General features: G+C 58.5%; 3 protein-coding genes across 3 annotated transcripts; all 3 read right to left on the reverse strand.

Annotated features, from left to right (window-relative positions):
• Positions 1 to 336: 336 nt before the first annotated feature.
• On the reverse strand, positions 337 to 2046 carry LINJ_13_1360 (squalene monooxygenase-like protein; the record flags this gene model as incomplete). Its single annotated transcript, XM_001464144.1, has 1 exon — positions 337 to 2046. The coding sequence occupies one exon, from the start codon at positions 2044 to 2046 to the stop codon at positions 337 to 339; it is 1710 nt and encodes a 569-aa protein (XP_001464181.1).
• A 2138-nt stretch (positions 2047 to 4184) lies between these two features.
• LINJ_13_1370 (putative mitochondrial DNA polymerase I protein D) lies at positions 4185 to 8924 on the reverse strand (the record flags this gene model as incomplete). Its single annotated transcript, XM_001464145.2, has 1 exon — positions 4185 to 8924. The coding sequence occupies one exon, from the start codon at positions 8922 to 8924 to the stop codon at positions 4185 to 4187; it is 4740 nt and encodes a 1579-aa protein (XP_001464182.2).
• A 1442-nt stretch (positions 8925 to 10366) lies between these two features.
• On the reverse strand, positions 10367 to 12091 carry LINJ_13_1380 (putative mitogen-activated protein kinase 7; the record flags this gene model as incomplete). Its single annotated transcript, XM_001464146.2, has 1 exon — positions 10367 to 12091. The coding sequence occupies one exon, from the start codon at positions 12089 to 12091 to the stop codon at positions 10367 to 10369; it is 1725 nt and encodes a 574-aa protein (XP_001464183.2).
• Positions 12092 to 13677: the final 1586 nt, after the last annotated feature.

Below are 13677 nucleotides of genomic sequence, written 5' to 3' on the forward strand. Positions count from 1 at the left end.
AGAGCTGGCACACAGGCTGATTGGAGAGGGGGATGGCGAGAAGTACCTTCAGAGAGACGATGGGGGGAAATAGAAAAAAAAACGTTAAGGAAGAAGATCAGGGAGAGCGGCGCGCGACGCGTGCAGAGATGTTCGAAAGAAGGTAAGTGAGCGAAAAAGCTTAGAGGAGAGAGTCTTGCGTCATTTACCAAAGTTGCGCATCATCTCCTCTATTCCTGCTCGCAGGTCCCTACCAAGAGCCCGTACGTGCGCACGCTCTCAATCTTACACATAATCCGTCACAGAAACATGAGCGCGTGAGAAGGGAGCGGACACCCCCACAGTAACGTGTGCGGCTCAGAGGCCAACAGGCTTGCGTTGTTTGCCGTTGAACTGCCTCGTGTAGACCATCGTCTTGATGCTCTTGGAGATGTTGGCCAGTGGGCTCGTGGGATCGACGAAGCGCCACATAGAGTAGAACTCGTTCTTCGCCAGCGGAAGCGCGATCTTCGTCGACTTGCCCAGCAGATACGCCGCATGCTTTATGCGCTCCCAGTCCACGAAGAAGGAGGCGACGTTGGTCAGCTTCTCCGAGTTGGACAGCTGTTTGCCAGCTTCGCTGTACGCACCCGTCCTCATCATTACGTTAGCGACGCCGTGCAGCATCACGCAGCAGTAGTGAAAGAAGAGGTTGCCTACGTTCGGGTCGAGGCCCGCTAGCAGATCCATCGGGCCCGTCACGCAGTTCCCACCGCACAAAAAGTAGTCTAAGCTCGCGTCCCGCAAGGCTGGGCTGCTGAGGACGGAGTAAAGAGCCCACGACAGTAGATTGATGCAGCAACTGTGGGTGTAGCGGTAGCGCGCATAGTTCAAAATGGCGGCCTGCATCTTGTCCTCGATGGCGGCCATCTCCTCCTGGTTGACGGAGCGCAGTGACTGGATACCATTCAAGCTGTTTGCCAGGCGAATTGCGTCGCGGAAGCAGCACGTCATGCCACCGCCCGTCAGCGGGTGCCGTTGGTTGGCATGGTCGCCGATGCCAACGTAGCCCTTGATGGAGGGAAACGCAGGCGGATAGCGCGCCATAGGCATGCTGCGCAGACTCTTTGTGTCTTTTGATACCCGAACAAACTCTTCGCGCATGTTCTCCGGCAGGCGCGGCGCCACGTCCTGGATGAGCCACTCGCTCTGCTTCTCGAGGCTGGGCAATATGGGCTTGTTGTAGTCCACCAGTAAGCGCAGTTCGTTGTCGTCCAGGCGGTATGACAGAATCGGGCCCGTCTTGCCGAGGAAGACCGCCCCGCGCTGCTCCTTGGGCAGACGCACCGTCTTGAGCACGAGGCCAATAAAGTGCGAGTGGTAGTCGTAGGCAGGGGTGTAGTGCTGGTAGCGGCTTTTCCACTTGGACATGCCACCATCGCACATGACAACTAGCGGTGCCGTGGCAACCTTGCGCACCGTCGGGGCCACGCGGTTGGCCTTGGGCGGGTCCTCGCGGAACGGATTGGCTGGCACCTCATACTTCTCCGCTACCGTGTACTCGACGCCGTAGGCGCGCTCGCCGAAGGAGAGGCCCTCCGTCAAGATGTTGTTGACGGTGCCCTCGATCATCGTAACATTCGCCTTGCACTTGTGGAAGACGTGCGAGCGCAGACTCTGCACAAAGTCGCCGAAGTGGAAGGACACTCCCGAGGCGCCCTTGCGGTAGGGCAGCTCCACATGATTGCCCTTATGGTCTACCACCACGTAGCCACGGCAGGGCATGCCAATAGTCTCGGCGCACTCCTTCATGCCCACCTCTTTCAGCGCGTTCAGACCGCCAGGCTGCAGCAGCTCACCGACGATGCGGTCCGGCTTAGTGAAAAGCGTCCGTTCCACCATCAGCACCTTTCGACCCTGATCCGAAAGCGCCTTGGCCAGCACCGGGCCCGTGATACTGCCACCAACAATGATGACATCGTAGTCGTACGACGTGCGCGCCGGGCTCCACCGCAGCCGCGAGAGCGCTCGGTTCAACAGTAGCAGTGCGCTGACGGCACAGAGAACAGCGGCGAAGAAATACAACATGACTTTCTCGTGTGCAACTCTTGCGCGTGTGCGTGTGCGGAGTACCTTTGTTTGCGCTGCTCGTCCTTCTGTACTGTTGCGTCCGACAAGACAACCGTGGACGGCGGGAAGGTATGAAGGCGAGAAGATCAGAGCGAGGAGCAAGCAAACAGCAACCCACGCGCCCTGTCCTCTTCACCCTAACCTCGATTTAGCAGCGCACCAATGACGAAACAAAGGGGTAGAGGTGGAGCCCCCTCAGACGAGAAAACAGCGCAAAAGTGGCAACGGCGGCGAGAGAGCGGAGGGAGTGAGCGGGGGAAGGGCGAAGGTACATGAAAAATGCCGTAGGCGGATACACGAGAGAGACACACACAGAGAGACGCAGACAGAGAACAGGGAAAGATGCGCAAAAAAAAAGGAGAAGCGAAAAAAAAGAACTAAGAAGAGGCTTTCAAGTAGTGCTTGTCGTGATCGTAACGCGCTCGTGTGGCAAATGAAGACAGGCGGGCCGGAGGAGGGACGGTGAGGAGGATAGGCTGCAGGGCTCATACAAAAAAAACAAGAGAGAAGCGGGAGGGGGGATACGACACAGCAAACACGCACACTCGTAATCTCCCTCGCACGTGAACGCAGGCGCGATGCTACGTATGTGTGTCTGCGTATCTCTGCGTGAGTGGCCGTGTGTCTCAATATGTTCCCTCAACAGGGAGAGAGGAGGGTAGCCGATACACACGAACACACACGCACGCGCAGAGAGAGGGGGGAGGCACGGGGCAGGGGGCAGAGGAGGGTTGCTGATGAAGCGACGACAAAGGCGAAGCGAGGAAACAGGCACAAAAAAAGACCGACAACAGATGTGGTATTGAGGAGGGGCTGATATGACGCATGAGCCGCCGGCACGTTCATTGGTGCGATGCCATTCAGAAGAGCAGTGCGCGCGGGGTGCCGTTATCGTTTTCACGGTTGTCGCAGCGGTGAGATGCAGCGGCAGCATATGTGTGTGGATGTGTTGTGCCGAACGAGATGAGAAAGCCAGGCGGAAAGAAGGGCACAGAGTGTAAAGAAAGAGACAGAGGATAGAAGGAGTCATTGTGCAGCCAGAAGCTTGAGGTGGCCAACTCCATTCAGCGAAGAGACGGGTCGCCTTGCTTCAGTGAGCGTGCCTGTCTATGTGTGCGTGGATGCGTTGTAAAAAGGGGGGAAGCGCCAAGAGAGAAACAACTACAGCTGCGTGCCTCAGCGGTCGACTGTTGACGTCGACGATGGTTGCACATCGACAAACACGTTTCTCTCATTCATGAAGACGCAGAAGCGTCTCCGACGAGACACACACGCACACCCGCGTCTTTACGAACAACGGATATAGCAAGAGAGAAAAAAATGAGATGCTCACCAGAAGGCGATATGTCTCTCCTCTGCAGAACACCCCAACTCTCACGCTTCTTGGCAACAACCTCTCTTCTTTTCAATTGTTGAAGCGCAGCATGAAGAATGAGGAGGCGTACTTCGCTCACCCTCCTCTGCAGAAGATGGGGATGCAGGGACCGGCAAAGCATCAAGGATCAGAAGGAAAGGAGAAGCGGCGGAAAATGCGCAAACACCCGCTTCTCGCCCACCCGTTTCTGTCTATGGGATGAACGTGTGTGTGTGTGTGTGTGTGCATATCACTCAGCAAAGTGTTCGCCTGCGCACACACGCGCAGAGAAGGTGTGTCTGCGACGGCACATTCAATCTATGACCTATCCTTATTTCGTTGTCTTCTCTGTTACTCGTCAAGCGCACCTTCGGCATGTCCATCTCTTCATGCGCGCACGCCCACACAGGCAGACAGACAGGGAAGTATGCCGCGCTCAAACGCCCTACCCGATACACGACGGTCTGTCTAAACACAGGAGCGCGGACTCTACTCGCGAGGGCGTTTTGTGTGGATATACCAACGTGCAGTAGAGAGGCTCCACTACCGAATTGGTACCCACAACGCAGCTGCCACCCTCTCCATTCGCCTTTCCTGGCGCCACAGCCAGCACGGAGCCCCACCCCCAACGCCACCTATAAGCGGCGGGCATCCTCGAATGATGAAGAGAGAGGGGGGAGCATCGTGCGCACGGAAAACACAAGGTAGCGGTGCCCACGCAAAAGAGAATGGGGAGGAGTGTCTAGAGCGTTGTTTCCTCCATGATGGGCCGCAGCGCCCCCATGCTCTCTCCAGCCACCACATCGCACGGGAAATCCACGGTCACCTGCATCTCGGGGTACAAGGCGTTGAGCACGGTCCGCGCTCCGTCCATGATGAGCTCCACATCCTTTGCCACCTGCCGGTACACGGAGACATGGCAGTCCACCCACACGCAGTCGTGCACCGTGTTCGTGAGCACCGCAAGGCCGTTGTAATTATTGTTGGCGAGGAAGTGCCGCCACAGCACCCCGAGCATCACCTGGACGATCTCGCCAGCGAAGCCCTGCACTGGGTAGTTCTTGAGGTGGGTGGGGGAGAAGTTCGTCGACTTGCGCACCACGTCCCGCTCGCGCAGCATTCCCTCGGGGACGTCCGACTCCGTGAAAACGTAACGGCTCCCCGTCAACACTGGGAACATGCCCTTGAAGAACTGGTGGCCGCGAACGTTGCGCACGCCATTCTGCAGCGACGCATCGTAGCTGTTCGCCGATAAGGTTACCATCTTGTTGAACACCTCAACGCCGCGGTACGTCTCGTTCTCCTTCTCGATAAGCATGCGGACCTGGTCCTGGGTGAGCCCGGTGCTTTGGCTCAGCATTCGCACGCCGGCACCGTACTGCCGCTGGAAGGAGAATATCTTCGCCTGCTGCCGCAGCTTCACAAACTCCGGCTCCTTGATCTTTTTGGCACGCTGCAGCACATCTGTGTACTTGAGATCTGGCCGCATCATCGTCACACGCTTGCAGTGGAAGTCCACGTTGTTCCGCAAGTCTTCAAGCATCTGCTCGTCGGATGCGAGCACAGCGAGCGCAACGACCTCCAGCTGTGAATAGTCCGCCTCGATGCACATGCCCTTGTCACCGAAGCGGCTGATGAACATATCGCGCAAGCTCGACTTGTCCTCCTTTGGAATGTTCTGGCAGTTCGGGTTCGCACTCGCCAGGCGTCCGGTGTTCGTCTTGTTGTGGATCAGCTCGTGGTGGATGCAGCTGTCCGTCGAGTGCACAAGCGACACCATTCCAGTGCCGCCGTCGGTGCTCTCGTAGTAGGTACCAATCAGCTTCTCGAGCGCGCGCAGCTCAAGAATAACACTGGCGGTGCTGTCATTGTGATTGGACTTGAAGTAACTAAGGGTGTCTTCGCCGACCTGCAACTGGCGCGTCGTCGAGCTGCGGAAGCGGCGCATCACCTGCTCCGCCTCCAGTTCATTTGGGATGTACTGCGCCAGCCGTCCCTTGATGTTCACCTTGACGATGTCATCGTGGGCGCACGGAATGGCGAAGCAGTCGTACACCGAGGAAGTCGTCTTGCCCACCAGACACATGAGCGCCAGCCGCTTTCGCTCGGCATCGGGCAGCGAGTTGTAGTAGCCGACAAAGGCGCGTCGTTGCCGAAGCAGCACCGGCAGGTCGTCGTCGGTGCGCGCTGCGTCTTTCTTTCCCTTGCGCGGTTTGGGCGACTCAGTCGAGAGCGCCTCATGCTGCAGGGCCGCGTTGGCGATGTGGAGAAAGATTTCGATGTAGTAGTTGCACCATTCCTCCGGCTTCATCAGGGATTCCTGCAGCAGCGCCTTCTTGAAGGCCTCAGCGATACCCATCTTGTTGCGCTTCCCCACCTTCGGCAGCGCCTTTGGCGGGATGACCGGCCCAAGCGAGTCGGCGGCGACGCCGCCGCCGCTGCTGCTGCTGCCTCTCCGCCTCGAGCCGCCTAGCGTCGCGTGCAGGTCGCTCGCGTACTGGTGCTTGTAGTAGGCTAAGATGGCGACCGTGTCGGCAAGAGAGATGTTGTAGCGCAGCTTTGGGTCCGCCGCGTCAAGGTAGCCCGCGTGCGCCTCCATGTACCGAGTCAGCCCCGCATCGCTGCGGATGTAGTGCATAAAAGAGAAGCCGGCGTCGCGCGCTAGAATAGTTACATGCGCGTCCGCGAATGCCGCGTCCTTCACCGACGCGTCGTCATCGGTGGGCATGATCATCTCCGTGTGCTTTGCCACCTGCGCCATTACAAACCGCTCCAGCTGCTCCGCCTTTTCGCCCTCCGTGATGGTCACAGATTCGCCGCTGATCGGGTTTTTGACGAAAAGCTTGGCGATGCCCTCGGTGCCGCTCGGTGTCAGCGCAGCGAAGAGGAAGAGATGGCGCCGCGGCAGCAAGTTAGCCAGAGCCGACGTCTCGCCGCGCTTGTCGGCATTCAGCCGCGACACCGTCGTCGCATCTCGCCGCAAACTCTCCAAAATTGATGAACTCTTGCGGAAGCCTGCCTGCCGCATGTACGCCTCCAGGTAACCGCGGAAGAGGCGTGTGCCCTTCTCAGATGGCATACCCGCCATGATCGCGCAGTCGCCAATGCCGAGGACGTGCACCGGCGGCCGCAGAAAGACGCCATTTGGGTACGCCGACGGCGGGAAGTACTCGGGGCGGAGGAACAAGGTGTGGCGCGCGAATAGTTCGCCCGTGAGCGGCTTGCTCTCCCGCGCGTTCGTGCTCAGCGTGAGCTTGCCGCCAAAGAAGAACGTGATGAGGTGCTGATTGGAGGACCAGTTAAAGAACTTGCGGCAGTCGTGCGGGATCTCGTGCGGGATAGACTCCTCTAGCTGTCGGCGCAGCTCCGACACCTTTGTCATCAGTTCGTTGCTCTGTCGCTGCGCTAAGTCGACGTTCGTCTTGAGCCCGTTGTACTCCATCTCCGTCGTACACAGCAGCCCTTCCATCCGCGCACAGCAGATGATGACCTGCCGCTGCTCGAGGGCTCGCTCCATGTGCTTGCAGAAGATGAGCTCGGTGTTCTCGAGGTCGCCGTGGAGGTACTCGGTGAGGATGCTGTATGGAATCTCGTACGTCTCTTTTCCCTCCGCCCACGCCCGCTTCACGGCATCCAGCTTCATCGTTTGGCCGCCGTAGCTCTTCGCCACATCCTCCAGGCCTGCCCCGTGCCCGAGCTTCACCTCGTGTCCGGTCAAGAGGTACTCGCCATACATGGTATCCCATATCTTGCCGCCGCGGCGCAGGAACTTGCGAAACTCGACGTCACGCCAAATGTGCAACATATCGAACTTGATGTTGTGGCCTACAATGACGTCGTACTCGTCCAGCGGCGGCAGAAAGAGCGAGTCCTTGGAGGACTTCTCGACGAGGTGGTTTTGACTTGTCACGGACGGGTCGTCGTAGCGCATGGCAACGCTGCGATCAAAGTAGCGCCTGGGCATGAAGACGTTCCCCTTGTAGTCGCGAGCGCCGGACAAGACGACGTAGTTCTCCTTGGTGAACGGGTTCGCGACGCGCTTGTAGCGCCGTATCGTGGTCGTCTCCAAATCCACGATGAGGTACCGGCGCAGACCATCCAGCGCTTTCTTCTCCCGCTCCAGACGGCCTTGATCTTCGTAGATTTTTCGACGCCACTGCTGTAGCCCAAATACGACCTCCGCGTCGTTGATGTTGACCTTGTTGAGGAAGCTGGCCGTTGTGATTTGTGGCACCGGGTTCTTCTTCGCCTCCGCCGCCATCTCCTCCAGGCGCTTGAAGGCGGTCGCAGATTCTTCCTGAGCAGGGATGCTGTTCACAGCGCTCATGATGGCTGGCGAGACTTTGTGCAGTCGCTCCGAGAAGAGCTTGTTAGCCAGCGCGGTGAAGCCGCGGTGAAGGTAGCGATCCATCTTCTCCTCGTCCTTACGCAGGTGATTCTCTGGGAAGCAGTTTTGCCGGATGAGGTTCCACGTCGCCCGCGGGTCCTCCTCTTCACTGACCCCCTTCGCAACGTTGTGCCCGCCAAAGTACGGCGCCAGGCTCGAAACCTCCGCCACGAAGAACGGGCTCTTCGGGCGGCATGTCCTCGCGAACGCCACAAGCTGCGACGACTTGGTGCGGGCCGTCGGCACAAACAGCGAAATGGATGAGCTGCCCTCGCCGTACAGGAGCGTGGTGAGTGCGTTCAGCTTCGCCGTTTCCTCTGCTAAGCTGCGGATCATGTGCACCGACTGAGAGCGCCGTTGTGAGTCGAATATGGTGACAATCATCGTGTACCCCTCCGTGATGGTGCCCTTGCCGACCCGCACATTGATGTCCACCACGAAGACGTTCACAGCCTTGACGACCCGCCGCACAATCTGCTCCACCGGATTCAGCGCCTTGCGACTGCCAGGGGTGCCAAAGCGGCGATGCACGTGGAGAAGCACATCCCAGCCCATGACGGCACTGCGCGCTGCTCCGTTCGACTTCAGCACGTCGCCTGGCATGTACGCGCCGGCCCCCACATCGTAGACCTGCGGATCGACGGTGGTGGCGTTGAACTGCCGCTGTGTCAGCAGAAATGCAGCGTGCTCGAGACCGAGAGGCATGTCCACGCCCTTCACGACCTCCTGCTGTGCTTTGAAGGCGAGGAACGTGATGCCCCATGTGTCCGGCGCTAGCACCAGCCTCTTCATCGTCTTGTTGCTCAGCAGCGTCGCGGCGGATTTCACGTCGGTGGAGGCGTCGTTGCCAAACAAGAGCCCAGCAATGTAGTCGTCACCGATGCGCTCGTCGATCCACATGGCGGCCTTCCATAGGAGTTCCTCTTGCATGACGGCCACCTCGTTTGTCGTGGCGGAGTAGACGGCATAAAGCTTCTGCGCGGGGTCGTAGGCGAGGGTGAAGATGCAGTACTGCGCCTTGGCCAGCAGCACCTTTGGGTCATCCGCCACCAGGGTGGGCGCAAATGGGTTCTGCCGCGCTGGGAACGACCTCATCGCCAGTGGCTGCGGCGCCGACACGGCAGGCGAGCCACTCGCCGGCTGCGCAGGTGCAGGCGCCGCCGCGCCGACAGCAGTCACGTACCTTGGAGGTACCGAGGAGGTGGCATTGTAGCACACCGGGTGGACGAGCGCGCCACAGCTGAGCGCCGCCGTGACGAGCTTCGGCGGCTGACCAACTAGGCTGGCGTTTCGGCGCAGCATTGCGCTGTCTCTGTAAATTGAAAAGAAAGATTGCACTGCCGGTTTCCCGTGGGACGACTGCAGAGATGATGAAAGAGTGCCCCACTTTGCGCTTTCCTTTTATGGGGGTGTTTTGCTCCTCAATTCGAAGACCGTGGCCAGCACAAGTGCCGTGACAACGGCTCTCTCCCTCCTCCTGTCTCTGAATGTGTGTGCGCCTGTGATGTATGCGTGTATGAGTGTGTGCGAATGCGTGTGGAGAAAGCGCCAGTACGAGGAGAGCGAGGCAGCAGATGTAGCGAGAAACGGCACCTCGGACGCGTGCTGCCGGGCCTCAGACCTTTGTTTCCGTTTACGCGAAAGAAAAGCACCCACACATTCCAACGCGGGCTGTCTACGTCTGTGTCACTCCAGCCGGCACAAACGCGGGGATGCTCAGCAAGGGTGGGAAGGGGAAGAGGGTTCGATCCGCTGCCTCCACAGTGTGCAGATGCGTCCCCCACACGTCCACTTCGGTGTGTTCTTTTCCTGTTGTGCGGCTGCGTACAAGGGGCAGGCAGCGTAACGCGGTGGTGCGAGCAAGTCCGCACGTGGACGAGGAACGTGTCAAAAAAGAGAGAGATGAGACGCCGGAGAGCAAGTTTGATGAAGGGCGCATGAACGGAGAGAGAAGACGCTAGGAGGATGCACTGCAACGGATATCATGGGGGTTTACAGCGCTTGACGACTGCACTATGATGTGCACTATTCAAGAGCTCTACCGCACACGCGACACTGTTCCAAGTTCGCATCCCCCCCTTCATTGTCCGCGATCTTCTCAGAGCCAGTGGCGGTGCGATGAAGAGGGGACACAGAAAGCGTCTACAGCAGGTCCAGCCGTCACGCTGAAGCTATGGGTTCGTTCGACGGGAGAGGAAAAAGAACGCTGCGCGTATTGCTTTCATATGGTCTGCTTGAACATGTCTGTGTGTTTGTGTGTGGTGGAGGGGTCAGTGTACTGAAGAGCAGGCAAGCAAGATCAGCGCGCGAAAATATATGAAACGAAGTGCGGTACACAACGCACACCGCAGTGGTGGCGAGCTGCTAGGTAGGCGCGGGTGTGCGGAGGTGGGAATAAGAGGGAGAGGGGGGGGGTAGCTTGCGTGTGCTTCCATAATTCAATGAGCACCATCACCACCGCTGCCGCCGTCTGAAGCGCCAGAGAACGGGTCTCTCTCCAGTGTCGTTCTTTCGCTACATTTCTACACTGCAGGAGATCAACGTGGACGCTGCTGTCTTTCAATCTGCTGCTGCACGTCGCGCGAGATCTGGCACTCCTCCTCGAAGAGGCTGCGCAACGCCTGCGCACTCGTGATGCGGTGGTCGAACTCCCACGTGAACACAGGGCTCTCGTCCACCACGACGCACGGGTGTGCTTTCTGGTAGGCGGCGATGTCATCGATTTCCTCTCGTTCAACGCTTGGGTCGGATGCAGGGCAGCGAAGAATTTCATCTCTGCTGTCATACAGTGGCCGGAAAAACGGATCGCGCAGCGCCTCCACGGCGGTGGGCCGCTTTCGGGGATCGAAGGAGAGCAGCTTGGCAATCAATATGCCGAGACTAATAGGAATGTCCACGTTGAAGCCAAAGAGGGTGCTGTGGAAGAGGACCTGCGAGTGGACCTGGTTGCTCAGCGTTAGCGAATCCCGCCCTCGTGCAGTTTTGCGAAAAAGGATGTCGTTGATAAAGTGCTTGCCCTCTTCGCCACCCTCGAAGAGCGCGGCAACCTGCTCCGGCGTCTGCGGGACGCCACGCAGCCCCGGCGTCTCCAGAATCAACGCCAGCTGGGAAAGGTAGTTGGCACCGGTGAACAAAGGGCGGCGCAGCAGCATCTCGGCCAGGATGCAGCCGGCAGACCACATGTCGATTGCGTGGTTGTAGCGGCCCATGATGAGCAGCTCGGGGGCTCGGTAGTAGCGCGTGACAACGTAGTCGGTGAGGCTGTAGAGCGGGGGTTGCTTGGCGGCGTGAGGGGCGGATGATGCCCCACGGACTGCGGAAGATGACCAGCAGAATAGACCCCAATCCTCAAGTTCTTTGGCACTCGACTCGGCTGCGGTCGCGACTGCCGTGAGAGTGCTCTCATGCGGCCAAGCAGGAACGCCGCCGCGGGAGAGGCCAAAGTCGCAGAGCTTCATGTCGCAGTTGCCGTTAAGAAGGATGTTACCCGGCTTCAGGTCACGGTGGATGACGCCGCTGCTGTGCACGTACACCAACACCTTCATAAGCTGATAGGCGATAAAGCGGAACTGGTCCATCTCGATCTCCTGCGATGACTTCAGCAGGGCAGCTAGGTCTGTGTCCATGAGGTCGGTCACTAGGTAGATATCATCGAACGCGGCGGACGACGAGGCACCGGTGGGGACGTGGGGGCGCCCAACTTCCATCAACCGCACAATGTTCGGATGCCCTTGCAGGTACCTCAGCAACTTGATCTCTCGCAGGATGCGGCGCCCATCCACAAGATCGTCGAACACCTTCGTCACCTTCTTGATTGCGACGAACGGAGACACCCCCCCGCACGCCAGCACACGGCGCTTGAACGGTTCCGAGTACAAGTGCGGAACTCGCACTGGCCCACCTCGCCCGGCTTCGTCCAGCACAGCACGCGTGCGGAAGTACACAGGCGCGTCGTGACCGCGACGTTGCCGCGTGACTATACGACCCCCTTCCTCGATGATGCGCATCGCCTCGTTGTAGTAGACGCTGGATGCGACGAGACGCAGGTCTACCGCAGCGCATACGACACCGTACGCGCCATACCCAATCCCGTTCAGCACCTCAAAGTGCGGCGCCACCTCGAAGACGGAGCCGCGCACGTGATAGCTCTTTCTGTGCTCACTGGTGTAGTCGATCATCGCTGGCACATTGCTGCCACCAAACAGCAGCCCGTTGTCGCGCGCCGTCTGAATGAACGGGACCGCTGCTTCGTTGAACATCATGCTTGAGCTTGAGGGATCGGCGCTCTCCTCCTCCTTTTGTGCTGCCTGTTTATTTTCCTTTTTTTCCAAAGGCGGAAGTGGAACAACGGAGAGCGAGGAAAGTAGAAGAGATGGCGCCACGCACCCGCAGCGCAATGGAGTCGATAAGGAGTTGTATTGCTCTGTTGCAAGGTGTGTACATTCTTTGTCATACACCACGATTCAAACGCCACTATGCCCCACCCACCCGCGACCCGTCACAGGCCTCATCGCGTCGCGCGAGGCAGCCGTTGGCACGCCCGGTACCGCAGTGCGCCGACTCAGTCACCTGAGCACAGCTTTGGACTCAAACTCTACCCACCATCCGCCCGCTGCGCAGGTCGCCGCACAGCAGCTCCCATTTCGCCGTTCGCCACGCGGTGCACCCCTCTCAGGGTGACACTCAGGTTTCCCCCACTAATGTGCGTAGTGAAGACTGGGGGATAGATACGTTCGAGTCACTCTCACAAGTTGCGCATCATACAGATGGCGCAAGCGTGTACGCTGCCGCAGGTCGTTCAGACGCAGCCCCATCCAGAGCCCGGCCGCCAGCATCAGCAGCGGCCAATCGCTCTGGCTTCCCCACCCAGGGTCGGGCAGCAACCCTGATACCACACTAATGTGGTCGGCATCATCAGGGAGCCGATGAAGCTGAAGAAAAGACTACAAGGCACACAAGGGCCCAGTATCTCTCTCCCATGCACTCACACGCGTACACACACCAACAAAACTACTACACTGGCCGTCAGCAGCCTCAGCTGCAGAGGACAGGGAAAGGTTGTTTGAGCTGCATCCGGTCCTCGTGAGCGACAGCTGCGATCCCCAAGCGTGACGATGCGTCGCGTTAAATGTTCACTTCGGGCTTGTTTTTCGCTTGTCTCGTGTCGAAGCTCCCTGAGCGTTGTGGGGGAAGGGGAAGAAGAAGAGAGGGACAGAATCGGTGGTAGCGATGGATGGAGCAGAGCCAGAGACAAGAGTAAAAGACGCTACTGTTCGACAGAGCGGCAGAGAGCACAGGAGCCATGTTATGCTGAATCCTCGAATGCCCCCCATTACCCTCAGCTTCACTACTCTCAACATTATGACGTCGTCCGGAGAACTTTCCACCTCCAAAAACGACTCCTGTGCGCCACGTCGAGAGCGCAAGAGAAGGGAGGAGAGAGGAGGTAACACCTGCAACGCAACAGTAACATCGCCGAGCCGATACGAACTCATGGCAGCTCGGCTGATCAGCACGGTGCTTCTTCTTGTGGAAGTGGTGTTTTTGGTGTTGTGAGATTCACAGGGATCACGAAGAATAGACATACACACTGCGTAGTGGGCGTGATTATGTGTCGCATGCTGCACAGCTTACATCACCGGCAAACAAACCGAAAAGGGAAATGTGACAGAGGCAGACACACCAAGAAACACACACGTACGGAAAGAGAGGAAAACACACACACAAATCCGAAAAAAGAGCACTACTAAACATGGATACTCTCGGTACATCCACAAACGCCGACCGTCCTATCGCCCCCCCATCCTGTCAATGAGAGGTGCACGGGGCCCGCTGGGTTGCTGCGTCA

The sequence above is a fragment of the Leishmania infantum genome, chromosome 13, assembly GCF_000002875.2.
Source record: "Leishmania infantum JPCM5 genome chromosome 13".
Lineage (NCBI taxonomy): Eukaryota > Euglenozoa > Kinetoplastea > Trypanosomatida > Trypanosomatidae > Leishmania > Leishmania infantum.